The sequence below is a fragment of the Capsicum annuum genome, chromosome 11 (assembly GCF_002878395.1).
Source record: "Capsicum annuum cultivar UCD-10X-F1 chromosome 11, UCD10Xv1.1, whole genome shotgun sequence".
Taxonomy (NCBI): domain Eukaryota; kingdom Viridiplantae; phylum Streptophyta; class Magnoliopsida; order Solanales; family Solanaceae; genus Capsicum; species Capsicum annuum.
Window position 1 is genome coordinate 14,925,816 of NC_061121.1, and position 27,542 is coordinate 14,953,357.

Genomic DNA, 27,542 nt, shown 5'->3' on the forward strand with positions numbered 1-27,542 from the left:
GATTGAAAGGGAATGGAGTTCATTCAGTATGTATTCCTATGATGCTCGTATTCCTAAAATTATCAACAGAGGCGGAGCCAGGATTTCAAGTAAGGGGGTTCAATATTCAAAGAAAACTAAATCGAAGGGGGTTCAAAACCTACTATAACCACATAAAAAATAATTTTAATCATGTATAAATAGTATATTTTTCTGTTGAAGGGGGGTCGGACGAACCCCCTAAAGAGGGCTGGCTCCGCCTCTGACTATCAAGCATATTGAAAAGGAATGCCGTTCATTCCTCCCATTTTTATATGGATATCGTTCCTCAGAGAATTATTGTGACTATGACAAACTGCAGAGGATTGAAGAGGATTGGGGTTCATTCCGTGAGTTCTCCATCGAGTATCGGTCAAAATCATATCATCTACGTGAAACACTGGGAGCGATTAGAGATCGATGCTCGTCAATCAGGATGTTATTAGATGATTATCTGTATGCAGAGGAATCTGATGCCTTAGACACTCTACAGCAAAAGATGCATAATTTCCTTGAAACTCTGCTGCAGATTAGCGAGGAATGTGATTCTTTCCTTATATTTTTGGAAAAATATCTTCCTTTAGAAGAATCTATTCCCTTTGAGGCTCTGAAGACGATCATATATAAATGTGATTCATTCAATTCGCTTTCAAAAGAATATCTGTCTGATGGATTGAAGTTCCTTAAAAGGGATTTCAAGTTCCTAGATATCATTCTCAACTCGCAGATTCTTGTAGATGAACCTGATGTCAGAGAAAAAGGCCAAGTTCTGCTTCAAGATGCTGAAGCTGATGTGATAATCTACTCAATGCAAGTACAATCACAGTGTCCCTATTTTCGTTTCAGTATCTTGAAAATCAGAGCTAAATACTCCGTTACCAAAATATCATTTCAACAAAGATGCTATTGTTGTTCCCAATCTTGTAATGGAATTCATTGATACTGTTAAACAATTTGGAAGAGCTACCAATTTATAGTAATTGTGCAACACTAAAGACAACACTTCAGGAGATGCTAAACATCTTGAGAACCAATCTCATCAATCTACCAAAAGAGGCTCTTGAATTTCATCGTCGAGATATTGACTCTGTGATTGCTGATGCAGGACTTCTGGTTTACTCTTTACTTGGCAGCAAGCATGAAAAGCAAGTCATAGCTACGGGAGAAACTAACCAAGCACTAATTTGGAGTAAGAAGGAAACTATCTACTTCATAACTCGAAAGTCATTTCTCCTTCGGCCTAACTTTACCTAGGATTGATGGATTGGGATCCACTGGTTTCATTTTGGACAACTTGCAAGAATTCGTAGGCTGCAATTTAGATTCAGCATCTTCCATAAAGAATCAACTACAGGCAATTCAGAAGGAAATCAAGTGCTTCCAGAAAGTTGTTGTAGCTGTGGAACAGCACGGGCGATAGGTTGGACATATGATGTAGAGTACATAATTGATGCTTGTAAAGAAGAAGTTCCGGACTGGTGCCTTTCTATCTGGATCTTGCACATTATAGAGGATATTAATATACTGATGAAAGAGGTAGGAAATATGCAAGAAATGAGAGGATCTGACCCAGTATTGCGCAATACAATAGAGGCTGCAAGGGAACGTACTCCACAATTTGCCAGTAATCCCAGTAGGAGTGAAGAAATGGTGGGCTTTGAGGATGTGATGGTTGAACTGACAGACAAACTAATCAGAGGATCATCAGGCCTTGATGTAATCTCTATTGTTGGAATGACTGGATTAGGCAAACAAGCTATATTTTGATGACCCAGTTGCCTCTAATTTTGATATATGCGAAAGGATTTGTTACAAGCCATTCTACATGATATTACTGATGAGACAGCTTAACTTCATGAAAAGCCTGATGATGAACTTCGCAAACTTTTAATGCGTAAGAGATACCTTGTCCTCATTGATGATGTCTGGGAAACTAATGCATGGGACGATCTAAAGTTGTGCTTCCCTTAAGATGGCAACGGAAGTAGAATTATTATGACAACTCGGCATGATGGAGTCGCCTCTCATGCTAAACATATCAGTGATCCCCATAAGCTTCGTTTTTTAAGAATTGATGAAAGTAGGATGTTATTACAGAATAAGGTGTTCGACAAAGAAATCTGCTACAGTGAATTAAAGGATGTCAGCGAAAGAATATCCCAAAAGTATGGAGGGCTACCTCTTTCAATTGTTCCAGTAGCTGCAATAGTGTGGATATCGGCGGGTTTCATAGAAACCCATGCGAAGAAGCTAGCAGAAAATTACTTGGAGAATCTTATTGGGAGGTCAAGGCATGTCGCATTCATGATGTAGTGCTTGAATTTTGCAGGAAGAAAGCGTTATCAGAGAAGTTTTTAGAAAAGATTACCAGGTAATCAAAACATTTGATTTTCTTCCATTGAATCCATTCATATTTTAGGACCATTTTCTTCACTTGCAGGGATAGAGGTCCGGATCATCCTTGCACTCCAAAGTGCAATACTTCGCGTCGCTTATCCTTTTATTCTCAATGTGATAGTCTTGAAAAATGGTGTTTGTCCTTCTCACATATGAAATCTTTCCAACTCAGGGAGGCTAGAGATATTGCATTCTCTTCAATAAACCTCGCATCAGACAACTCTTAAAAGGTTCAAGTTTCTGAGGGTGTTTAGATCTTGAATTTACAATAATTGGTTTTTACCCACAAGAATTGGCCCTTTTGAGGTATCTGGCTCATGATCACTTCCAACCAATCTTTGGAATCTTGAAACTTTGATAGTTCAAGGACTTGGAGGAGGAGTATCAGTACCGGAAAACATTTGGGAGATGGTTAAATTGCGACATTATCTACACATATACGATAAAGCATCTTTCACTATGGATGGTGGAGAAAAATCAGAATGCCCGAAAATGGATTATATGCAAACTCTTTCCTCGGCATATTTTTCTAGTGTGCAAAATGCGAACAAGATCTTGGTGAGAACACCAAACCTTCGGAAGCTGATATGTGAAGTTTTGAAATTTGATGGATCATTCTTGATATTTGACAATCTTAAGAAGCTTTTTTTTTTTGGTTTCCCATCCGGTGTTCGGTACCTGCATTGGAGCCCGACTAATCCGGATTCGCGCCGGGTAGGGCCCCATTTGAGGGGGGGTAGCGCTCCCATCAAAGCTCAAGAAATTGACACTGTCCATTACTGTCCATTTTCCACATTAATCTTAATGAAGTCACAAGTCTTTCAAATCTTGAGGTACTCAAACAGCTAGGAGTTACCATTAGTTCCAATACATGGAAAGTGAACGATGAGCAGTTCCGCAAACTCAATTTCTTGAAACTAGAAAATCATTCTTTTTCAGAATGGGATGTCTCAGGTGGTGCCTTTCCATGCCTTGAACACTTGGTATTGAAAAGATGCCAGTATCTTAGGGTGATTCCTTCTCGCTTTGAGGACATGACGACCCTAAAATCAATTGAGGTAAAGTCATGCAAGGAATCACTCGCCGAGTCAGACATGGTCAACAAGGAGGTGCAAGTTGAAAAGCTGGGTAACTGAGTTTGAAAGACATTAATTTGCTGACTTTAATGAATCTAACTTATCTCCAGTTACTGAGTTTTAGTCTGGTAAAACAGATACAGTCAACAAACTTTGTTGCTTATGGCGTAAATTACAACTTAATTGAAATCACTGAAGTGTCGATTTACTTGAGGCTGCAAGATACAATAATAACAATTACATATCCAGTGTTGTCCCACAAGTGGGGGTCTAGGGAAGGTGGGATATACGCGGACCAGTATAAACCAGATGATAAATGACATTAAACACTAGAATTAACATGCCGTTGATAAAGCAAAAAGGAGCAGTGCATGGAATTTACCCCCTGCATTTGAAACTCCCACATTTGTAGTTTTACCTACTAATCACCTTAAGATAGGTTGCAACTTGCAGCATTCAAAGCTGCCTTTGCATTTCTGAACAATGTAAAATGAAAAAATACGAGTTTACTTATGCTTGGCTGGCTCCTAAGATTCTAGTTTAGCTTTTAGCAAGTTTCAATTCTTGCCTGTTGAGGAAGCCCTCCGTGAGCCTTTTCGTTTTTGTTTTCCCTTCTTCATGCCTTGCTTGCTTATTCCATGTCTTCTTGCATCTTTCTTCATTCGTCGATCAACAAGAACTTTCCCCTTGCCAACCTTCACTTGAACACCCTTTTTTGCCACTACGTATTCCTTCCCTGGCGTTTTAAGTGTTGCTTTCTTGTATAGCTGTTCAATCATTCTACTCTTTGATCGATCAGATATATCTGCTTGGTCTGATATCGAGTTAGCCTGCTTCCGAACCTTCTCCAGCTTTCTCTGAGCAACCCTTTTCTTCCGTGCTTTGGCTTCTGCTACCTTCTTTGCAGGACGAGCGTTGATTGCTTTAAACTGAGTTTTCATTGCAGCAACCTCCTCTTTCGTCACAGGCTTTATTGGTTGTCGATGCCTCTTCTCCTCATCAATGAACCACTTTGGCAGCCCCTCATCGTGGAACATATACTTGTTGTAACCATCATCCATCATTAATTCTCTCTGCCTTTTCAAAGTCATTTTCTTTCCTGCACACAAAATTGCAGCCTTTCCGTTAATATTATCACCTGATTCATCTGACTCATCAGACGAAGAATCACTTGAATCTGAAGATGGTGCAGGAACAATCTCAAAATCTTCTGATGTCTCCGATGCTGGTACTTGGAGCGAACCACCCATTTTTTTCTTTGTCAAACCTAGAATTTCTACCGGCATTTGATCACCTGACTGTGTCTTAGATTTCAGTTCCCTTTCCCCTACTCGATCTATTAGCATCTCATCTTCTCTGTCATACTTGTCCAACACATCTTGCTCTTCTTTCTCAACAAAAACATCTTGAGAAAACCACGTTTTGACAACCTCCCCTTGAGATGGAGCGGTTACGGTTTCTAGAGGTATGATTAGAGGATTCACTTGATCCTCTCCCTTATCACTATCAGAGTCTATAGCAGAATGAGTCATACCATCTTCATCACAATCCTGAACATAACAATTCTCAGTTATAGAGAAAGAGAAAAAGTGAAACAAAGATACACTACATCTAGTTTTTTGGGGTCAATTTTGAGCAAAATCCAAACATTAGACAGGCTGATTCGGTTTTTTGCCCAAATTTTGACCCATCAATGCATATATTTTCATTCTAGCCTGAGTTAAAAATTACTCTACCTCCAAGAGTTCACCATCATCCAAGTAGGATATTTTGGATCGCTTCGTTTTTCTTTCCACTCGAGCCATATACCTTTTGTTGCGGTCCTCAAGGTCATCAAGCAACCTCGCTATTTCATCGTCACGTCTGAAAATTTAAATGAACAAGTTCCAATAGTATTATACAATCAAATCACCATTTTCAGAAACAGATCCAGAAAAAGAGTCAGGTTACCTTCTGCACTCTTCTTCAGAGTCCCCATCGTTAGATGCATTCTCTGAGGATTCCAGGTCATTTTCATCATCTTCACTAGCACTTTCATCATCATATTCATTCTCCTGAATAGCTACTACATCTCTCTTGCCCTGATGTATAAGGCCAGACACTCGGCTTAACAGCAAGTAGAAATTTAAAAAGAAAAAGATGAAAATGAATGATATCTAGTATGTGTTAGACCACAACTGAATGCAAAATAAGGAATAATAAACGAGGAAAAGTGCTAACATGTAAAAGTAGATCTACCCTCCCATTGGGATCTAATGTATCTACACTATGAACGATTTAGCGTTCTGTTTAGGTTCTCAAAGGTGGTAAGGAGGAAAAATGAACCAACAAAACAAAGTTTTCAAGGAATGGATACTCCAAACTCATTCCCTCTTGACTAAAGAGATGTATGTCTTTTGATGCATCTTTTTACGGCAACATGTAAAGCAATAATTACAAAACTAAAAACTTAAAATCCAATACAAACATTATGACATAAATACGACAAGAGGAAAGTTTTTTGGGACAGAAAAGACCAAAAATTTTTAATCAGGAAATTAATCTGTATTTTTCTTATACACAGGAGCAGTTCGCTGAAGGAACAACTGAATTCATAGTGGCAACTTCAAGGAAAAATGCTTTCTTTATCTAATACGGGCTGCATTTACTATGAAGTAACAAAGTAAGCAAGAATGAATTGGCATACCTTGAACAATGTTAGAGAAAACAGATTCTGATCAACATAAATCTGACTGCAACCCCAACACCTTGCGTGCTTTGTCCTGCAATTTAAATAAGGTAAGCTAATGATAACAACAGTAAGGAATATAATTTCAACGGTTCAAGTTCTACATTTTCAAGAGGAAAACCAAAAGATACAGATGAGACGATGCATATCAGATACAAAAATAAACCAAGTTCAAGTTGTAGCACCTAATATACAGAATATTGATTTAGAAAAGCAGAATAATATTGGACTCTCACGTCTGTTTCTTAATTACAGCTGCTAGAAGCCTTGGAAAACAAATTATTTGCATTGGAGAAAATGGGCTTGCATAGAGTACAAAACCAGAAAAACTCATAGCTAATCAAGGCCTAGCTGATTGATCGATCAAACCCCAGCCAACAAGCTAGCAGTATTGTATGTAAAAGAGCTTGGAATAGGTTTCTTTACGAGTGTCCAGATACCACCATTTTCCTCTGATAAACAAACAATCAGGATACAAATTACAGCTGGTCTGCTAAACTCCAAAGTGCTTGTTGGTCTACGATTTGATAGATAAAATACACTGACAATGTATTGCAGACCAAATCATTCAAAAATAACATATAAGTTGAATTTGTTGCTCAGCAGCACAGGTTTATCCTGTGGTTAGCGTACAGAGAAGATTATTGATTAAGGAAAGGCACGCTAAAATATATATCCCAGTTGAAGATGGTACCTGTTGTTTATGTGATAGACAACCAATAGAAACTACAGTGCACCTATTCAGTAAATGTGATTGGTTCAAGCTAGTAAGCTCAAAGCTACTGACATGGGCTGATGTACAAATACAAGCAGGTGAAGTTAAGCAAGTGCTGGAAAGTATCAAAGCTAAGCACTGGAAACAATTCAAGAAAGAGGTAGTGGCTGCTATATGGGGAGCTGTTATATATCATACTTGAGAGCTCGGAACTGGAAATTTTTAAGCATACAAATGTACAGACTGATATAGTGATAGTCGGATCAAGAAGGAAATCGTAAGGAGATTGAACCTCCTTAAGTTGTCTAGACAAGCTCGTAGTTGTCGTGGATTGATAAGGACTGACATCTCTATCCTTTGCACCCTTCCCTGGAAGATAGTATTGGTTGTTAGGTGCTCTTTAGTTTGTATTTATGTTTTGTTGGTTATGGTAAGTGTTCGCAGTTTACACATTCCCCCCCCCCCCCCCCAAAAAAAAGCAGAATTTGCAACAGTTCATTTGTTTCTCTCTCTCTCTGTGATTTTCCTAAACTCAACTATCACATTTCAAGCATCACACAATGACTTACGCTACCCATTCTGAACTTTTGAGTAAGAAAAAGGATATAATGCAGAAATTGGAAAAGAGATCGGTAAAGGACATGCACTAACCTTGGCTTGTCTTTTTGCAAGAAGCCGTTTTGCTCTTTTCTTCTTTGCCAGTTCAGTATCCTTCAACTCCTCCATTTCTTTTACGAGTCTTTTATCTTCATCCTCCTTGCTCTCACACTCAACTACTGCTTTTGGATTACTAGTTGTCTCTGAAGGAGACAGAGCTTTCCTCATAAGCTTACGCCACCTACAAGGCAAATGTTATTCATGCAAAACTGATAAGAAAGTGGACATTTTATAGGTTGTGTCCCTTTTATAGAACAGTAACAATGTAAACGGATAAGATTCCATTAACAGGTCTAAGACATGCTTTTCAAATGTGAACATCAAAATCTAAGAAGTTTCTTGATCCATACTTTGAAAGATGTTTGAGGTCTTGCTCCCCAAGAACACACAAGTCCTCACATAGTGTTCTAACCTGGACCACAAGCATCAAACTGTAAGGCAACAAATAGAATAAAGATTTCAAAGGATGTTTCGGACAAATTCAAAGAGCCAACATTGATCAGAGTTATATCTCTTCTGTCGTCAAAGGATGATCTCTCATTGGCAAAGAAGCAGGATCATCAAACGCTATTGAAGTAACTGAGCCAAGGCTCTTGTTATCAGACCACACAAAATCAGCAGCGGAGCAGACCTTCCTTAAGAGTGTCTCCCCATCTTCATACCTGCAATATCGGTTTTAGTTAGATACAAAATAGATATAGAAGCATACACTCACGTAAATGCAAATAGGGTAACAAGAAGAAAATAATTAGGATTACGCGTTTATAGAAAACCATCAAATCAAAGTGCTTGGATACAAAAAAGGGCAGCCCGGTGCACTAAAGCTACCGCTATGCGCGGTGTCCGGGGAAGGGCCCCACCGCAAGGGTGTATCGTACGCAGCCTTACCTTGCATTTCTGCAAGAGGCTGTTTCCAAGGCTTGAACCCGTGACCTCCTGGTCACATGACAGCAACTTTACCAGTTACTACAAGAAAACCAAATAAAAGGAATCATTTAACTGTGACAAAAGATAGGGTATGTCCTCCGAAACAAGATGATAACACCGCCGCATCATCAACTCTGTCTGGGTTTTAAGGCATCCTAGAAGTCTAAGCACGAAGAACCTTGGTGGCCAATTGGAAGTCTTTCTCACGGACTAAGGTCAATGTGCATAAGCATAAAATACATTCTAGACAGAGGATTTACCCATCACGGTGTCTCTTCTGCTTTGTCCCTCTTAGTACATCGACCACCTATTTAAACATACACACTGCCAGTACATTTTTCTTTTGATAACATACAAGATGGTATTTTTCACAAGTGCAAATAATAAAAGAGAGAGAGGGGAATGGTAGGGGGTTAGATAGAAAAAACTGAAATGCAAAATTCTAGTACCTTAGGAGGTTCTTTACCCCTTTGAAAGAGGTGCTTTATATCAAGAAGGCGAGGGTCAATCTTAGCAGGGGCCTTATATTTCAGACCAATAAGATATATTTCTGCAGATTCTGTACGACTTGCCAAAGGTTTTTCCACCTCAACCTTCTCAAAAAGCTGGAAAACAAATGCAAAGGTGATGATTCATTTGAACCATATATAACCCTGAAAGTGGAATTAACCATTGAAATGAAGGAAAATACCTGTCTTAGACAGTAAAGAACAGCATTATAGTCTTGAGATCTGAAAACCTGAAATCAGACAGCAGATCAGAATGCAAGACAACTTAGGTTCCAATTAGGCCAGTAACAAGTTTGCAGCTGGAGAACTGGATAGTAGTGGGTGAATTCACATATGTGATTCTTTTAGGTATAACAAAAACTTGGGTAAAATCAGAATGATACCATTACAATTTGCAAATATTAAATGTTTCCAGTTATCCCACCTAACACCAAGAAGAAAACACACAGGACAGAACAAAAGAAGTGAACCTTAGCAAACTATTGAACTGGTTTTGATAAGTAAATTACCAGTAGAAACAATGCCTGAGCTAGATACCTCGATTAACTCAAACAGGCCTTCATGTTCAGTCAAGAAGTCATATATTTTCCTCTCATAAGAGCTATGAAAAGAATGGTGGATTTCTAAGATATTGTGTCTCTTCTGCAATTGAAACTTGAGACTTAGACCTTAATTTGTAAAAATGAGAAAAATTATTGGTTACACAAATGTGAGTTTTATGAGGGACTGGAAGGGAAAGGTATAAAGGGAATCCTGAACTCATGAAATCAGTAATTGTAATTTATAAATCTGCATTGTTTCAACCTTGATTACGAAACTGGGATTTGATAGATCGGTTTGGTAAGTGATCCTTTTTTGAAATTGAAATTGAAACTCTTGTATAATGATGCCATCCTAGCACATATATCCAAATTTTTGAAGGAGAAGGTAAAAGTGAGGTGTTTACTTCCAGTCACGAATTGTATGCCTCAAGCGCTGAGGCAAAAGCCTGGTGTGTATCAATACTTTTCACTTTGAAGTTGAAAAACATTTGTCAAACAACAACTAAAGAGGAAAGTCAGAATGAAGTCGAAAAATAAGATAAAAGAAGCAAAAAAGAAAGAAATTGAATACCAAAAAGAGTAAAATGAACAAAGAGAAGACTTTGTCTATACTCATTGACAACACTGGCTTTATGTTTAGACAGAATCATGGTAGAAAAGTTTGGTTAAGTCACAGAGGACAAGTTCATGGACCATATGACATACTTCATTAGATGTTCCTTAAAGATCTCACAATAATACTATAAATATTCATTGGTCTTGAAGCAGAATCTACATCAAACCAAATTGAATGAACATGTTGGAATACTTTGGCACAATATTATGAATAACAAATTTGCTTGGGAAGGGATGTCCAGTTACAGTCCACATTAAAAGCTTGTTTTATACTTTTTGTTTATACAAAATCGCGATATCCACGCTGGGATTAGTTACAAGTCAAAATTGATATAAACTTAATATACTTACTTGTGGTTTCTTGATCTATGTTGCTATCTATATTAATTAAGTTTTGTTTTAACCGACTTGCTGCGACAATGCTTGACAAAACAGAACTTGTAAGTTATTGAGTTGGGGGTTTTGGTTCATGGTTAACTATATTATAACAAGGGAAAATGAAAGCTAATCCTGGACATGATTATGCTTTCAGGTTGCCCACACATCCCAAAATAAACATACAGATTACATTATAAAGCTTCCCTCCATCCATCCCAAAATAATACAGCACAACACACACATATGTATAAACAGAAGCAGAACAATACTGAGTAACAAACTAGACTACAAGTTTCCCTCCTTTCCACCAACCACACAAGAAAAAAGACTAACAACAGATATTTATTTGCCAAATAAGATCAAGAAAGTTTCAAAGAAACAGTAAATCAAATTTTGATGACAAAATGATATTAAAAAATAGTTAAAACCTGCTGAAGAACTAAAGAAAGATTCAACTGGATAAATAGCTTCCATCCTCCCCACCAACCAAACGAGAATAGACAAGCAACAGATATAAATATACTATTACATAATTCATAGTATTATCTTGTTGTAGTACTGTTTTGTTGTTACCTGTTGCTTTTGTTACTAGCTATTGTCTCTTATACTTCCATTACATCTTTTTCTAGACTGTTTTTGTCTTGAGCCGAGGGTCTATAGGGTCGATTTGAGGTAAAGTTTGCTACACTCTACCTCACCTAGAATCCATTTTGTGGACTTCACCGGTATGTTGTTGTTGTATATATTACTGCTCATACTAAGGGGTTGTTTGATATGCAAACTAAACTATCTTGAAATTATTTATATCATCAACCAAAACCATACAAATTTTATCCAACGATTAACACCTTGTCCTGCTTACAAAACGACCCCAATTAAGTAGCTAACTAAAAAGAAAGCAAGCATCTTAGTAACATAATTTGTATAAAACTACTAATATTAAGGGGCCGTTTGGTGCGTGAACTAAATTAGCTTGAGATTATTTAAACCGTCAACCAAACTACACATACCTTAGTAACAAAAGTGCCTTTAGGAGCCAAAAATTCAACAGCAAGCTTAACAGAATCAATCACCAAAGCATTCTGCATAGTAGCCTCCATAGCCCATGCACCACCAATATTCGGGGAACCATCGTGTAATATCAAATCAAAACCATTAACACCATTTTCATGCATGATCCTTTTAATCATAGATTTGCATTTGGAACTTGTAATATCTTCTTGTACAGCAATTGCACCATATATAGGATTGATATGAACTTTATCTACACCCAAACAAGATTACCAACGGGTGTTTTACTGACAGCAACTTGCATCCAACCGCCCGGTGCGGCACAAAGATCGAGGACAGATTGTGACGATTGAAGGAAGGAGAATTTTGTGTTCAATTGGATGAGTTTGAATGCTGCACGTGAACGGTAATGGCATTCTCTTGCTAAGTGGTAATACTTGTCAAGACGATGTTTTCCTTTCACCTTTCCCATTACTGGGACGCGTTACACTGTCTGGGAACGGTTTGGCGATTTTTTTGGAATTTCCGATGAGCTTCGACAGGTCGCCTGACGATGTTTTGGTCGCTGTTTTGATGTTTTCGGTCGACTTCCGGTGGTAACGGCAACACGCAATGATTGGGGTGTTCTCCGGTCGATGATTCCGGCGATTATGTCGCCGGAAAACTGAAGCAAGGACCGTTTTCCCTCTCTCTCCTCTCTCTCTCTCGCGTTCACAATCAATTCTCCCTCAATTCACTGTTTTTCCTAAATTTAGGGAGATAATTAATGAGAGAATATTTCATTAACAAATACTAAAGTGATCTCTTATGTTTCAGTAAGTCGAGAGTGATCCTTAAATAACATAAATATAGACCTTTAACTTATCGACCCTTATAATATAATTATAAAAATCTCAATTAATTATATATTTTTATTTGAATATATCGAGAGCTAATTATTTTCCAAAATCAAATTTTTTCGTAATTATACAAATGTCAAAATTTTCTATAACTAAGTTTCAAATCGTCGGAATTTATGTTATTATATTTTTGAACGGTTTTATACCTTGTTTTTTGGCCAAGTTTTGAAAATCTTTTTCTTTTGAAAAAAAAGGAAATCTTTTAAGAAAAATATTTTGGGTCAGAAAAAATTGTTCTAAATGATAATTATTATTTATGGTTTTTTAAAAAAGTATCTTTTGGAGAAAAACTATATTTTTTTCTTTCTTAAAATAGCTTATGCTACTCTCCAAACCAATTGTTTACTCTCAAAAGTTTGGCTATATATCTCGCTTTTTAAAATTAATCTTTTTTAGAAAAAGAATATAATAAACTTTGACCTTTTAATGTTTTTTGGTTAATATTAATTTTTAAAATTTGAAAAAAAAACAAACAAATTGTTAGATTTAATATAAATAGAAAAAGAAAATTAACTACTATGAACTTTAAATATGGAAATGCAATTATTGTAGCTTAGTTTAATTATTTTAATCTAGAATTGGAGCATGGTGTAGTTTTTTTGGGTACAATTTTTGTTACTATTTTTATCCATTTTTGTTATCTATTGCATATTTTCATGTTAAGATTCTTTGAATATTTGACGGTAATTTATTGATTTTCATGGATAAAAATAAAATAATTTCAGATAATAAAATATGATAATATTGAGACATAGGATGAAAATATGAAGATCAATGACAAGCGAAAGATGTAAAATTTGACTATGTATATTTTTTTTAAAAAAAGAATGTTAAGTGATATTCACTCTCCGATGTCTTCAAATAGTAATTAAGCAAATAATACAACTTGTTATTTAAGTTGCTCTCAGTTTTCTTATTTCAATAGATGAAAAAAAGCATCATTTATTTATTAAAGAATTATGAGGATCAATATTTTTTAAAAAGGAGTTTGCAAATCCCCTAAGACAGGTATGGGATTGATTTGCCTTACCATCACATTGTCGAGCTCGTCGTGCGATTTACATCTCTTTTTATGGTTTGCGAGCTATTGCATAGAGTAGATTTAACCAAAGCACACTCAAAGAATACCGACGACTAGTTTCCTCAAGGTTAATAAAAAGAATGTTGTGAAGTTATTCATGTATTATAGCAGGTCCACAGAGAAAATCCTCAACAAGATAAATGATGGAACTGTTGAATAATATGGAGTGTTATCTAATGATTGATTCCAATATCTTTGTGACTCATCAGTAAGGGCAGTAGATCTTAAGTAATAAAACAGGATTCAATTTCAAAATTGTTAAAATGAGATGACTGAAATTATATTGCTATAAGTGCTTTCTCTATTCCTGAGCTTCCAAAACTTCATAGTTTCATGTTTGTTGGCACCATATCAAACAATCAATGTCGCGTTTGCCCCGCCTACATGCTCATGGAACAATATGATCATCAATATTTTGTTCCAATTAGTATGCACATCAACACTTTCCTGGAGAGTAGCTTGTCGTTACAAATCAATATCGCACCTCGATATGCTTTTAGGAGACCTGACATAGAGGAGCTGATCTTTCTGTATAATCCCACCAATCAAGTTCATCGTCCTACTTGTCATAAATCTCAACCAGAGGTTGGCGAGTACGGCAGTGTGAAGTTAAATAGTAGGACTAGATTAAGATAAGCTCCTCTACGCAGGTCTTCCGAAAGATAGTAGCTTGTGGTTGCATGCCAATATCGCCACACTAGTTGCTACCTTGCACACTGTGGGATAGGTTACTTATGGTGTATAGTTGAAACCACCCTGTCAGCAACGCTCTTGAACAGAAGGATTGGTGCCAACATGAATGAAAGTTGACTCTCAAACATATAAAATTGTAGCTCAATACTTCTAAAAGAAACAATCCTTTCTTTACACCAGACTTGTCTGATAGAAATGCTATCACTATGGATGAGGAGTATCAAAATTTTGAGATGTTCCAGAGAGGAAAACATTGAAAATAAGTATAACAGTAGGTGGAGGGGCGAGGGAGTTCGCATGAGCTGCCTAAGGGTTTGAAATGCGGAGGTGGGGAAACTACATCGACAAATGATTTTATAAACATATACCTTCATGGGGGTCACACTGTATATTGATACGCCAGTAATAGGAGTCGAGCTCCGATTTTCAGCAGTGTAAAAGGCAAGAGAACTCTCTCCTGGCTATACTCTTTTACCTGAATCACAAAATAAGGAGAATGACATCAAGTGGAGCATAGAAAGCATGCTAAACCATTTGTCGTCAACCAACTTTATATATGAACATAGCGCATGCGTACAACAGAAAAGGCACCTCATGTGGTGTTGAAAGTTCGATAGACCAGATGTTTGGTCCTGCATGTGCAAGTTGGGTCCAACTTCTTCCATCCAAACAGATCAAAATGTTTCTGATTTAGGCTAGCTTGTTGTTGTTAAGATTATTTTTTTGGTTGATAATGGCAACAAGTTTGTTGACAGATCAGAAGAACATTCTTTTGATTTTCTTTACAGGAAATACGGAAGAACAAAACCAACTGTATAAACTAGAATGCATCCATAAATAATAAGAACAAGATGAAGAACAACGTGACTAAGCATACCTGCAGCCAAGTAGACAGGTTTAACCAAATTGCCATCATAATTATCTGTTAAGACATTGTCAAAACCGGTCATTAAAATCTGAAGCCCAAGCACTTGGCTTTTATCGGAGTGGAGGCACCACCTTAAATTTAGACATCCAACCTTAAAGCTCAAGGTGCGATCCACCAGATTTAGCTCGCGAAATGCCAACAAATGCAGGTGTATCATGATGTATATAATAGTACATCAGTAACTACACAAATATGTAACAGATTCAAATGCATTTTTGTTCACTTTCCATAGCCAAAGCAGAAATGCAGTACAGAACAACCCATTTGATTACCAGCTGAAATCATTTTGCAGGCAATGACTCTCTCTCCATACAGAGAGTTGTTCAGCAGCGTACATATACAAAACGAAGGAGAATTGGAAATTTTGAGGGGAAATACAATGCCTTCACAACTATAAAGGGAATAGTTCCATCTGCTTGCTTGGCTGAAATGCCCTTTTGTTAATAGATCTGTATGAAAAAGCAAACTTGGAACATTTTAAATGTCCACTATAGCCACTAAAACAAATTGGACCTCTTCGGTGATGATAAATTCTGAATGCGTAGTTAGCAACACAATAATTTTCACCACCGTATATCATGTTATGAAAACAAGGGGGAACTAGACCTTAGCCCTGATATACAAACACACGCAAAAACAGAATGTCTAACATAAAGCATTGCACATTCTCAAAAGCTACAAAGACCTACACATCTAGCTAACAAAAAAATTGGCTTTGTCATATCGTAAGTCATATGCTAGGCATTTGTCTTTTGCCCAACAAATATGGGCCAAGTGCTCCATTAGGCACCTGATTCATGTTATGCACAATGAAAAGGAGTATCTATAGAAGTCGGAAACCATATTTGCTTCCCTGTAGCAGTGCTTGAATGTCACCTCTCTATGTGTAGTCAATAAAATGATATCTTCAATAAACGGCCTGAGGACTAGATTGCTGGTGCTGTTCTTATTTACCATATCAGTCACCATCATAGAATCAAGCTCAACGGTGCACTAACGAGGTTAACTATTGGGTAGTTAATAGCTTGAGAGGTGATTCAATTATTCCATAAGACAGAAAGGTTACTCTTAAGGTTTGCGATAATGAGTGAGATTGAAATTTGCTTCTTAATAGATTCATAGAAATTATAAAGAAGGCACTTCGTATATTTACCTTGAACACTTGTTATATTAAACTAGTACAGATTCCTGAAACTCAACTATTGAGCAGTCTACTACATAGAAACGACAAATACAATAGACTTAACATAGACGGATGGAAAATCATACTTTCAACAATACTAAACACAATATCCCACAGCGGAGCATGAAAATAAGTAGACACCAGAAACATCATTATTCATTACCACTCGACGCAACTCTAGACACTAAAGAAAATCATAAGCTCGGTTTCCATAAGGATGGACACACTGAATCACAACGTTGCAGGTTGGACCCCCTCGTATCGGCGATCTCTTCATGCCATGTCTCCCATCAACAGGTTGAGATAACAATAAATGTGCAAGGTGTGTTGACACACCCGTGTAATCACAAACTACTCCCATACAACTTCATCCATCTTCATCTCTTCTTCAAGAGGTGTTTCAGAGATGATACAACTATTCTCTTCAAGCCATTTTGGGATATTCCAATTGGTCCGTGATCATATAGCAATTGTTTCCAAGTTTTTGGTATTTGCTGGCATGGCTATATAAAGAGCTACTTGGTTATTATGTTATCCATGCACTGCTACATCATATCTTTTATTGTCTTCCTTGCATTTCATCAATACCCAAATGGCTAATCATGGTATGTTTCCCTTCTTTCAGCTCATTGTAGTCTAGAGCTGCAAGATTTGTAATAGGATTTTCCATTTAGCAGACTACCAACCAAACTCTACCAATAACTGCCTTCAGCCATCACCTTAATTAAAGGCTGTTATGGACACCCCGCATATAAACACTGTTATTTTGAATGGATAACTCAAGCAGAACAAGAATGATACGCTGCTCGTCAACATCATATTGAGACCGTTGTCGAACCCCACAACTTGACACCTCATCTTGTTGAGGGTTCAAGTTGTTGGGTTCGATAACTGTCTCAACAAGATGTTGACGAGCAGCATGGCATTCTTGTTCTGCTTGAGTCATAAACAGTGTTTATGTGTAAGATGTCCATAACAGCCTTTAATGACGGTAATGACCTTTGGACAGTTATTGATGGAGTCTGAAATGTAGTCTGCTAAACGGAAATTCCTATTACAAGATCTTTCAGCTCTTGCCTACAATGCGCGAAAGAAGGGGAACACAACATGATTAGTCATTTGGGGTATTGATGAAATGAAAAGAAGATAATAAAAGAGCTGATGATGTAGTAGAGCATGGAAACACAATAACCAATTGTAGCCAGCCCTTTATATAGTACTCCACCAGCCATGCATGCAAATATGCAAATACCAATTGTCTTTCAAACAATTGCTATATGATCACGGGCCAAATGGAATCTCCCAAAATGGCTTGAAAACAATAGCTGTATCATCTCTGAAACACATTCTCTTCAACAAGGAAAGAAAGAAAACAAATGATACAAGTACGACCACGAGGATGGACGTGAATGAGTGCGTAATGAATTCGCACAAGTGAAGTGTAAAAGAGGGCCTAAACACACCAAAATCAGCCCACTTCTTGCACTTGATGGGCACCTCACCCTTGAGGGGTATTATGGACATTTCACACTATTTTTGTAATATCTATAAATAGAACCTTTTAGGGTTCATTCATTAGACTTTGATGATAATGAATGTTGTATAACATTGAAAGACAAGTGCTCTCTCCTTGAGGCACAAATCCGAAACTTGTAACTAGGGTGATACTAGGATGGAATCACTAGTGTTGCATTCTTGCTTAGAACGTTGGGTGCTAGAGGAGGTTGAGGTGCTCACCGAAGAGAGTAGGTGTTCCTATTATCATTGTATTAAGGGTCTAGGTGCTTGAATACACTTAGGTTCTTAGTTCATGAGATAGTGTATGTCACTCTATCTATCCTTTCTATTCTTGCAATCTTGTAATATTCTTGCAATCTTGTAATGTTTGTATCTCGTATTGTACCCGTTTGTGTTGTTGTTATTCCCATTGTTAAGTTCATCTTGTTCTTCATATTCTTGTTGTTAATCATAGTTTGGGTTGGCTGATTTGGTGTTGAAAACACCCCTTTCTATCTCGTTATTGTCTAGTTGCAGCGAATCCGAGAGAGATCTCCATTTAGTCCACGGCTTGTTGTGATTTGTGGACTGTTTAGAGTGCGTTTCGTGTTTCCATTGTCATTCTCGTATCAGCAAAGTACAGTCACAAGGGATGAGGAATCGTATTCCTTTTGTTTTGTGTCTTTCTACAGGTGATTGCTTAAATGAACGAGTGAAAGGGAAATATACGTTATATCTTACTTTTTTTTTTTTTTTTTTTTGCTAGTGTTCGATATTTGTTTTGGGGCTCCCAAAAAATTCCACTAAAAGGCATAAAAGAGTTCTTTTTTCGTGTAACTCGATTTTCCAGTTTGATGTGAATGCAGTTTGGTTTTGTTCATCCCGTCTCATTGAACATAGATTTACTTATTTTCATATGTTTTTAGTTATAATCCTTCTTTTCTAGACTATTTTATCTTAAGTTGTAGTTTATAAAAAAAAAATTCTCTATCTTAACTCGTGATATAAACTGCGTACATTTATCCTCCTAGAACCACTTTGTGTAAATATATTAGGTATGTCGTTGTTGCAATAATAATCCTTATTACAACAACAACATACCCACCTAGAACCACTGTGTAAATATATTGGGTATATCGTCGTTGCAATAATAGTCCTTATTACAACAACATACCTAGTATATTCCCACCAAGTGGGGTATAATCCTTAATAATGATCCTTATTAATTTGTCTAAATAGTGCACTTTTAAGAGAAAATTTGGTGTATCTTGAGAGATCTGGTAGGTATTTGGTTTTGGATAATAGACTAAAAACGTACTAATCTTTGATATTTTGTTCCCGTAAAAAAAAGTCTTGCAATTGCCAATAAAACAACCGTTAAAACATTTAAATGGCTTAAAGTAAATGGTTAAAAATGAGGTTACAAACAAGAAGGTTGAATCAAATATTGTTAACAAGTTTGACACTGAATGAAATGAGAAGTACCATAACAGATATAAAAGGCAGCCCGTGCACCAAAACTCCAGTTATGCACTAAGTCCAAAGAAGGCCGTACCACAAAGGTCGATTATACGTAGCCTTGCATTTCTACTAGATACTGTTTTCACGGCTTAAACCCATGACCTAGTCACATGGTATCAACTTTATCAATTACTCCAAGGCTCCTCTTCTAACATGACATAAACAAAGAAACAACCGCATTGGTATCTTGAGAAAGTAGAAGATAAAGAGGTATTCTTGTTGATTTTCCTGGTTCAGATGGTATATTCTTGATGAACTGTGAATTGTGATGAATAATAAGATTGACAAGAAAATAAGTATAGCACATAACAAGGGAAGTAGGTAAGTTTATCATCTAACACAAACAGAAACACCTGCTGTAGCCATTCATATTTTTCTGTTCTCTTTCAAATTATTGTATTAGGATGATACATGTTTTCTTTGGTTCAGTAATAACACAAACTACAGGTGAAACAATGTTTTCACTGTTCTTTCCCTTAGTCAGCCATGAAAATGAAGTTATTTCTGTAGTAATTACATCTCCGGTGGTGACTAACGAAGCAAAAAGGGCAGCCCTCACTGTTCTTTCCCTTAGTCAGCCATGAAAATGAAGTTATTTCTGTAGTAATTACATCTCCGGTGGTGACTACGCCCAGGTACGGAAGCAAAAAGGGCAGCCCAGTGCATTAAAGCTCCCGCTATGTGCAGGTCCAGGAGAGGGCCAAAAGGTACGGAAGCAACACAGCTTCTTTATTTGTCCGAGACCTTAAAGAATGTGTAGGATAGGATCAAATTGTTGATGCCATCCATTTTGGGATCCGTTTCAAACTCGGGATCAATGTAAAAGAAGACCTACAAATGCAAGTTGATTACTGGGTCATTGGCAGAAAAACAGAAATGAATGTAACAATCTTCAGGCAAATAAAGTTGATGAGCTACTTACAGGCATGTCAATCTGCTCCCCAGGAAGCAATCGCTGTTCCTCGAAGCAAAAACATTGTATTTTATTGAAATACACAGCAGCCTGATGAGACAGATTTTGTTTCCCATTAAAAAGATGTAAATGGCTCATATTGATACCTAATACTGCACCTACGGATCGAAAAACAATACTTCCCTGCACCTTGTAGCACTAAGGAAAACCAAACAAGCTCTTATGCTAGCGGAGATACATTTTGCATGCAATGTGAGAACATTGGTGGGAGATACAAAGAAGTTCCCATAACCGCAGGTTCACATCAAGGATCAGCATCAGTTTACCCTAATCATCAATGAGCTAACACACAATACAAGATAGAGGTAATATTGTGTTAATTGACGCAACCAATGAGGGTGTCAACCAAAAGATGGAAGTGTGAAGAATCATTCTACAGGGTAAGGGATTTAAGAAAAGCAAAAGACTGACTGCACTATGAGTTTAGTCAAAATAAGAAGAGCGAACTTGATGTGAGATTAGACAGGGTTGTGGTGCTTTAATGTTGTTTATAGATATCTAGGTGAGATGGTCCAGGAAAATGGTATGGTTGAAATGAAGAAGGGCTATCAAAGTTTTATATGATAGTGAGATGCCTACTCAAAGAAAAGGTAAGTTTTATGGAACAGCTATAAGACTAGCAATGTTAGCCACCAAAGTCCAACACAACCACAAGTTAAATGTGCGGTCATATAAGACTATAAAAGATTAAAAATAACATTCAGTAGAGGGTACAAGTAGCACATATCAAGGATAATATGAGAGGAAGTCATTTGAGATGGTTTGACCATGTCATGCATCGACCACTAGGTGCACTAATTTGTAATTGTGCAACCATGATGAGCGTATGCGTTAAAAGGGGACGAGATAGACCTAAAATTACATGGAAGAAAGTTTTTGTAGAAGTACAGATAATCTATGTTGCTTGGACTCTTCAAAAATGCCAGTGGATGCATGTCGGATTCACCAAAAGTAGTGTATTTTTGGAGAACCCGGCACGGGTGTGGCATCAAAAGTGAAGAGTCCGCGCAACTTAGCAGATAATTTCTTGGAATCCATGATGACTAATGAAAAATAGAGAACAATGTAAGAAAAAGATCAATGTTAAGTGGTACCGATTAGTTGGGAATATGTTTTAGTCTTGTTAATACATTTACTTTAAGTCATGTACCTCCTAGAAGTCTTTTAGTCTGTAAGAGAAGATACAGAAGACTTCTAGTACTTTTAATTATTACTTTGAATAATATTGATAAATTTCACCGTTGTATTTCACTCAATGAGTTGATGGTTAAATTATCAAAATAAAAAAATACAGAAAAATCAATGACACAGCATTCCTCCTTTGGAGTGCAACCACTACCAAGAGACTTTCAACCAAAGAAGGTGATATAATGAAACAAAAACCTAGACCAAAGATTAGATAGGAGAAGGGGAAAAGGCATAAAGTGGTACTTTGCGGGAATTCTATTACCCCCTGAACTACTTCAAAGTGAAATAAGTACGACCCTAAGTGCTAATGTGGCATAAATAAGCAGATAATGGTTCACACACACTTTTCATGCCATGAGAGCGGCTAAAGGTGGTAGCTATTCCACTTCATAAAAGTCTAAGAGGTATAATACCCTTCCCACAAATGCGAGACAAGTTCCGAGGGATACTTGTGCCTTTCCTTTGAAAAAAAACACAAGCACCTTAATGATCAAGGTCTTTTGTCATATAATAAATCTACAAGGAAGTTCAAGAGTACAATGATGAGAAACTTTCTAGCAGAAGTAGAGAATTAAAGTTCACATTAATCACTTCCGCTTTTTGGGCCACTAGGAGGAGATGAAAATATCTCTTCAAGGAACAAATCACTTTCAGATCAACATCTCTTACTTGTCTCTGGTAACTGTAAGAAAAATAAGTTGAACCAACGTTCCTAGGCGCTACAAGAACTGCATTCTCAGTTAAAGGAATTTCAGGAAGTAATGGGCACAGCATGATTATAAGTAGAAATTAATGTTTCAAAACTTACTAGAGCCTTGTCTGTTTAGAATTTATGCCTATTGTTAGTAATGTGTCAGTTTAACGACTAAGCATGGCTCTACTAGGGTGACTATGCTATGATTCCTATGAAATTGAAGGCACGTTGCCATTTTAGTTGTCACTTTATGCTGATCTATAATGTATTTTGAGCAAAGGGACAGGACTACAAAATATAACTGTCAGTAGAAGATAGATGACCTATGCAGAGTCTCAAAGAACAAAGTAACATGGGATCTCATCCTTCACTTCCTTCCTTTAAAGAGAACGGTTAAGTTACATATGGTATAGTTGAAACCTTCATGTTGACTACGCTCCTGAACAGAGGGTGTGCTGCCATATTGGAGCCAACATCAATGGAAGTTGACTCTCAAACATATCATAATGTAGCTCAATACTTCTGAAAGAAAAAATCCTCTGTTTATGACCTATACTTCGCTTGTAATAGACTCGGAAATAGAAGACCTTTCTAATAGAAATAATATAACAATTATGAGGAGTATCTACAGTTTTGAGATATTACATAAGAGGAAAACATTGAAAACATGATAACAGTTTGAGGGACTAGGGAGATCTGTCATAAAGTCACATAAGTTGCCTAAAGGTTGTATTGGATGATTGAGAACTATGAGGGGATGTGGACAAACTACATTCACAACTGATTTTATAAGCATATACCTTCATGGGGGTTACATTGTATGTTGATACACCAGTAATAGGGGTCGAGCTTCGATTTTCAGCAGTGTAAAAGGCAAGAGCACTCTCTCCTGGTTTTACTCTTACCTGAATCACAAATAAGGAGAATGACATCAAGTGGAATATAGGAAGCATGCTAAACCGTTAATACGTTCACTAACTATGTACGAATAAAAGACATGCCTATAACAGAAAAGGCACCTCACGCTGTGTGGGAGTGAACTTCCAAGGCATCCCATCTGCTACATCAGCATTGAATTGTACTGCAATCTCCCTAATGCCATATACAAGAGTAACATAAATAAATTGAGAAAAAAAAGCTTCAAATAAAAACATACCATATTAGAAATTTCTTCTAGAAATAATGTTTTTCTTTCAGTAATTGAGAAATCTTCAAGGGCCAGTGGAACGGTTAGAAATTAGGTGGATTTGCAAGTATCTGACAGTTTATACAAGTTCTCTGTAGTATTTGCTTCAAGAAACACCACTGTTTTTCTTTATTCACTTTATCTTTTAGGCAAGTAGACATAAAGAGCAGGAGAGACAACGTTTCTTATAAGCGAAAAGCACAAACTATAAGGTCCATGAAGCTTGAAACAAAAATGAGAAGTAAAGTGCATCCTTTTTGAAGTGAACTGCACGATGTACGAAAAAAATCCCATTTGCATTAGTAGTTAGCACTACCTCAAATTTCAATTAAAATAGCTCATTTCAGCATCTAACAAATCATAATGCCAATATTAATACAACTCCTTAAAATTGAGATTTAAAGAATTGACTGGTTTGGAGAGCACACTTCTCTAGAGTGCATGCCTCCACCTATGAAGAGATGTCCCCTAGTTTTGCATCACTACATATCTTTAAGCAACGAAGCAATGATTTCTAATAACATGAGTAAACAAAAATATTTTAAATGTTCCCATAAACAAAAAAAAAATGTTGCAAATTACAATGAAAGAGATTTTCATGCAAATAAAATATGAAAGTACCTGGAAGTAACTCTTCCATCTTTCTCATGTCGGGCAATCTTTTCTTCAACACTCTGTAAGGTGGTAAATTTCATTAATTTCATAGGGTACTCTGAAAGCCTATCTAATCCAGATCAATGAAGAATAACTTACCTCCCGGCGCTGAATTGTACCTCCATATCCCGTGGCTTGGCAGAATCTCCTGTACAGAGGAACGGCAGCATAACTAGCCCCTACCATAGCAAAAACCAAACCCACCAAATAATAGAGCATCTTCCTTGATTTATACTCGGTTGCAGTAACCTGAGTTGCATAATGATGACGAAGATTCAACATCGGCCAAGACCTAACTGTACTCTGCCCTCTCAAAAGGGACAACCCTTTGCAGTTATACAGTGTAGATTTGCTAAGCTCACAACTTGACATGAAACCTCGATATCCAAAACCAAAGATTTGTCCATATTTATTATCGATTGCCCGAAGATGTATATCTTTTGACACTACAACTTCAAAATATTCCCTAAAAGAAAGAAGAATACGTTAAGTAACATAGGACACACTCAAACTATCATTAACTCATTCACAATGCAGAGATGCCAGAAGGAAAAAGGAATTAACTGAAAAATAAAATAGCTAATTAAACACCTGAATGTGGAAAGCGGATAATGATGAGTCCTGTTCAAAGAAAGTAAAGGATTGACTCTTCTAGAGAGTCTGGAAAGTAACATCTTCCGCAAAACTGGTAGCTACCCTGTAATCAACACATACAAGATTATCATTTTTCTTTTGGAAGTTCACATCCTCTATTATCTTTAAGAAGAAGATATTACACTCCAATCAATAGTCCAGCATTATTCTGTTGCTCTACTGCTGAAGACTTAAACCAAAATAAAGGTCTTTGAAAAATCAAAGCTATGTACGAATACATACTGCTCGTAAAATGATGTATGCGCCAGAAGTACCCATGACATTGAAGGCTTTCAACTTGACACTGAGCTAATGGAGTGCTTTAAGAGGATGTGGAACCAAAAATTCAAGTCAAGGAAACAGGCCAAACAGTCTCTTCCTATTCCTATTTAGGGGGTTACCTTTTGGGTGATAGAGGATTATACTCCTTATGGTGAGTAGTTGGGGTTACCCCTAGTATCTCCTTATTGAACCTCTTTTGGATTCTTCCTTGTATGAGTTCATTAATTCTAATGATAAAATTGTTAGATTTATCTATTATTTCTGCTCCCCGCAATCTAATTTCCACTTAAATCCTTGTGTTCTATCTGTTTCTTGTGTATTCGTTTAATTTCCTTGTTACTGCATTTTATTCTACATCACTTTGTATCAGAGGTTAGCTAAGATTTTCTTTTCATACATTTCCTACTTCCTTGGTGATTGCTCGTTTATATTAAAAACATCTTTTAGAAAGATCAAACAAGGTTACATTTTTTTCCATACAAATCCACTTGCTAGAGATTTGGTGAACCTCACCTATACACAGCGCCGGCTAGTTTACTCACTCTCATTCTTTTGCTCAGGGATATATCCTGATACCCCTTGTAGTATTTTGATTCTAGAGGCCCGTGAAGAGACATAGTGGGATTATTCTTTTGGGTCACACATACATTGACATTCCGTAGATGTGGAACTTCATGTGGAAGAACACTTCATAAGGGAAATGCCTATAAACAATTGTAACAAAGAAAACGCACTTGAATTTCAGAACCAGTAGTTTACTACTTTCAACTTTTATTATTGATGCATCCTAGACAGTACGGGCACACTGGATAATCATTTTGTTGATTTAATTAATCATTTCATATGTCTATCTATCTCCAAGGTAAGGGTAAGGTCTACGTGCACTCTACCATCCACAGACCCCACTTGTGGGCTTACACTGGATAAGTTTTTCGTCGTAAACCCTGTTATAGTGTTGGTTCGCTCAGCGAGCTTCGAAAGTCGAGTGCTGATCACGGGTTTCCCTAGATTTGGGGTGTGACACAAATTACATCTAAGGCTAGTCGGCATGTAAACCCCATCTAAACCAAGATTTTTTTTTTTGTAATAAAAATGAGACTCCATAAAATGCATTATCCCAATTCAGACCAAGCTACAAGAACAAGACTAAGGGCTCATCTGGTACAAGTGATAAGGGATAACTAATCCCAGGATTAATTTTAGGATCCGTTTATACCATATTTGATTGGAATAAAATTGCGGGATAACTTATCCCAGCATTAGTTATCTTGGGGATTATAGTTTTTTTAAACCCCACGCCGAGGGTGGAATAACAATCCCAAATAACTTGTTCCCCATCCAAACGATCCCTTGGTGTAATCCCACAAGTGGGGTTCGGAGAGGATATTGATGTATGCATACATTATCTCTACCTTTATGGGGGCAGACAGATTGTTTCCGATCAGCTCAAAAAAAGGTGAAATCAAAACAAGACTAATGGTAAACTGATATAAAAATACCACCTTTAAGAAAGTGCAGTGCAAGATAACAAACAAAAGAGTGAAGGGTCAAAAACACATTAAAGTATCCCCATTTTTTGAGTTTCATACATGAACTATCAGATGAGTGAGTTTCCGAGTTTCGTACATGAACTGTTCACCAACTATTTATCAAAACACACTTCAACTATCAATCGTTCACGTTTCCTACATGAAATATCACCATCATTTAGATAGAATAAATTAAACAATTGATAGTACAATTGATCATACAGGTATGAAACTCAAAAAATTGTTATATTTCAGTTGTGTTTTTGACCATCGACTAAAAAAAAAAAAAACAATACGAACCAATTGGAATTTAGGAAAGACCGAAAATCAATAAATAGGAGAAACAAAAAAATTGAATCACAATACATTAATTGTTAAAGCAGTAAATAGAGAAGAGATTTGAGGGTATACCTGTAATTTTGTTGAGTATAGAGAATGTCCAAGCTATACAAATTAGCTCCGAAATTAGCAAGCTATGGAATTGGCCGGTGGAGTGGTGGTTCCGGCGAGCAAGATGAAAGAAAAAAAAATGGTGAAAGTGGATAGATTAGAAACTAGTAGGCCCAATGCCCAAACATAGTAGTATTATTTGCTCAAATTACATTTGCATAATACATATATATTTTATCTGTCTCAAAATAATTGGCATGTATAAAATTTGCACAATTCTTAAACAAAAATTAATAAGGGATGAAAATTAATTAATATGACCCTTTTTTGAAGCTTGTATTGTAATTAATTTTTCAGATTCTAAAATGACTTAGTAAATTATTAAGGGTACTATCGCTTGATCTTTTAAACATATCAATTATTTTGAGATAAAATTATTTAGTAAATATGTCAACTATTTTGAAATGGAGCAATAACTTAAATTTAGTCGCACCTGAGACTTATACACTTCAACTTGTCTCCCATAATTTCAGTTGAACATTCCAACTCACAAAATGATCATCTAGATACGTCCAAAATTTAGGTGTCACCTTAGCATCAAGTGTCTACAAGACACAATACGAACGAGTTGAAGTGTT

At 36.7% G+C, this 27,542-nt stretch overlaps 3 protein-coding genes and 1 pseudogene across 5 annotated transcripts; 2 read left to right on the forward strand and 2 right to left on the reverse strand.

The window, feature by feature from the left end:
* Window positions 1-226: 226 nt before the first annotated feature.
* LOC107847047 lies at window positions 227-1,244 on the forward strand. Its single transcript, XM_016691295.2, has one exon. It carries the CDS (start codon window positions 455-457, stop codon window positions 956-958), a length of 504 nt encoding a protein of 167 aa, XP_016546781.2. The 5' UTR covers window positions 227-454; the 3' UTR covers window positions 959-1,244.
* On the forward strand, window positions 1,030-3,657 carry LOC107846706 (annotated as a pseudogene).
* Window positions 3,658-3,792: 135 nt separating this feature from the next.
* LOC107848362 (adoMet-dependent rRNA methyltransferase spb1-like) lies at window positions 3,793-12,393 on the reverse strand. Its single transcript, XM_016693122.2, is given in 13 exon segments — window positions 3,793-5,041; window positions 5,228-5,354; window positions 5,442-5,572; window positions 6,178-6,217; window positions 6,219-6,253; window positions 7,586-7,772; window positions 7,942-8,003; window positions 8,103-8,253; window positions 8,779-8,825; window positions 8,968-9,123; window positions 9,210-9,257; window positions 11,573-11,835; window positions 11,838-12,393. Coding segments are annotated over 13 exon segments (2,448 nt in total). The 5' UTR covers window positions 12,046-12,393; the 3' UTR covers window positions 3,793-4,048.
* Window positions 12,394-19,710: 7,317 nt separating this feature from the next.
* LOC107847986 (cytochrome c oxidase assembly protein COX11, mitochondrial) lies at window positions 19,711-27,276 on the reverse strand. Of its 3 annotated transcripts, XM_016692619.2 has the most exons (9): window positions 26,926-27,108; window positions 26,612-26,670; window positions 24,662-24,767; window positions 24,170-24,536; window positions 24,038-24,090; window positions 23,250-23,322; window positions 23,031-23,135; window positions 20,298-20,378; window positions 19,711-20,206 (listed from the first exon to the last, which is right to left on the reverse strand). In XM_016692619.2, the coding sequence occupies exons 3-9, from the start codon at window positions 24,742-24,744 to the stop codon at window positions 20,105-20,107; spliced, it is 864 nt and encodes a 287-aa protein (XP_016548105.1). In that variant the 5' UTR covers window positions 24,745-24,767; window positions 26,612-26,670; window positions 26,926-27,108; the 3' UTR covers window positions 19,711-20,104. The 3 variants fall into 3 exon arrangements, with proteins under 3 accessions (XP_016548105.1, XP_016548104.1, XP_016548106.1); XM_016692618.2 differs by lacking the exon at window positions 26,612-26,670 and having other exon boundaries at window positions 26,926-27,276; XM_016692620.2 differs by lacking the exons at window positions 19,711-20,206; window positions 20,298-20,378; window positions 26,612-26,670 and adding an exon at window positions 20,386-20,630.
* Between the last annotated feature and the right edge of the window lie 266 nt (window positions 27,277-27,542).

Bases quoted from the DNA above. Each gene is read 5' to 3' on its own strand.
- LOC107847986 (XM_016692618.2), bottom strand. From the start codon at position 24,744: ATGTTACTTTCCAGACTCTCTAGAAGAGTCAATCCTTTACTTTCTTTG. The intron at 24,091-24,169 runs GTAAGTTATTCT...ACCACCTTACAG, and splicing joins GTACAATTCAGCGCCGGGAG to AGTGTTGAAGAAAAGATTGC. The intron at 23,136-23,249 runs GTGCCTTTTCTG...TTTGTGATTCAG, and splicing joins TCACTCCCACACAGCGTGAG to GTAAGAGTAAAACCAGGAGA.
- LOC107847047 (XM_016691295.2), top strand. From the start codon at position 455: ATGTTATTAGATGATTATCTGTATGCAGAGGAATCTGATGCCTTAGAC.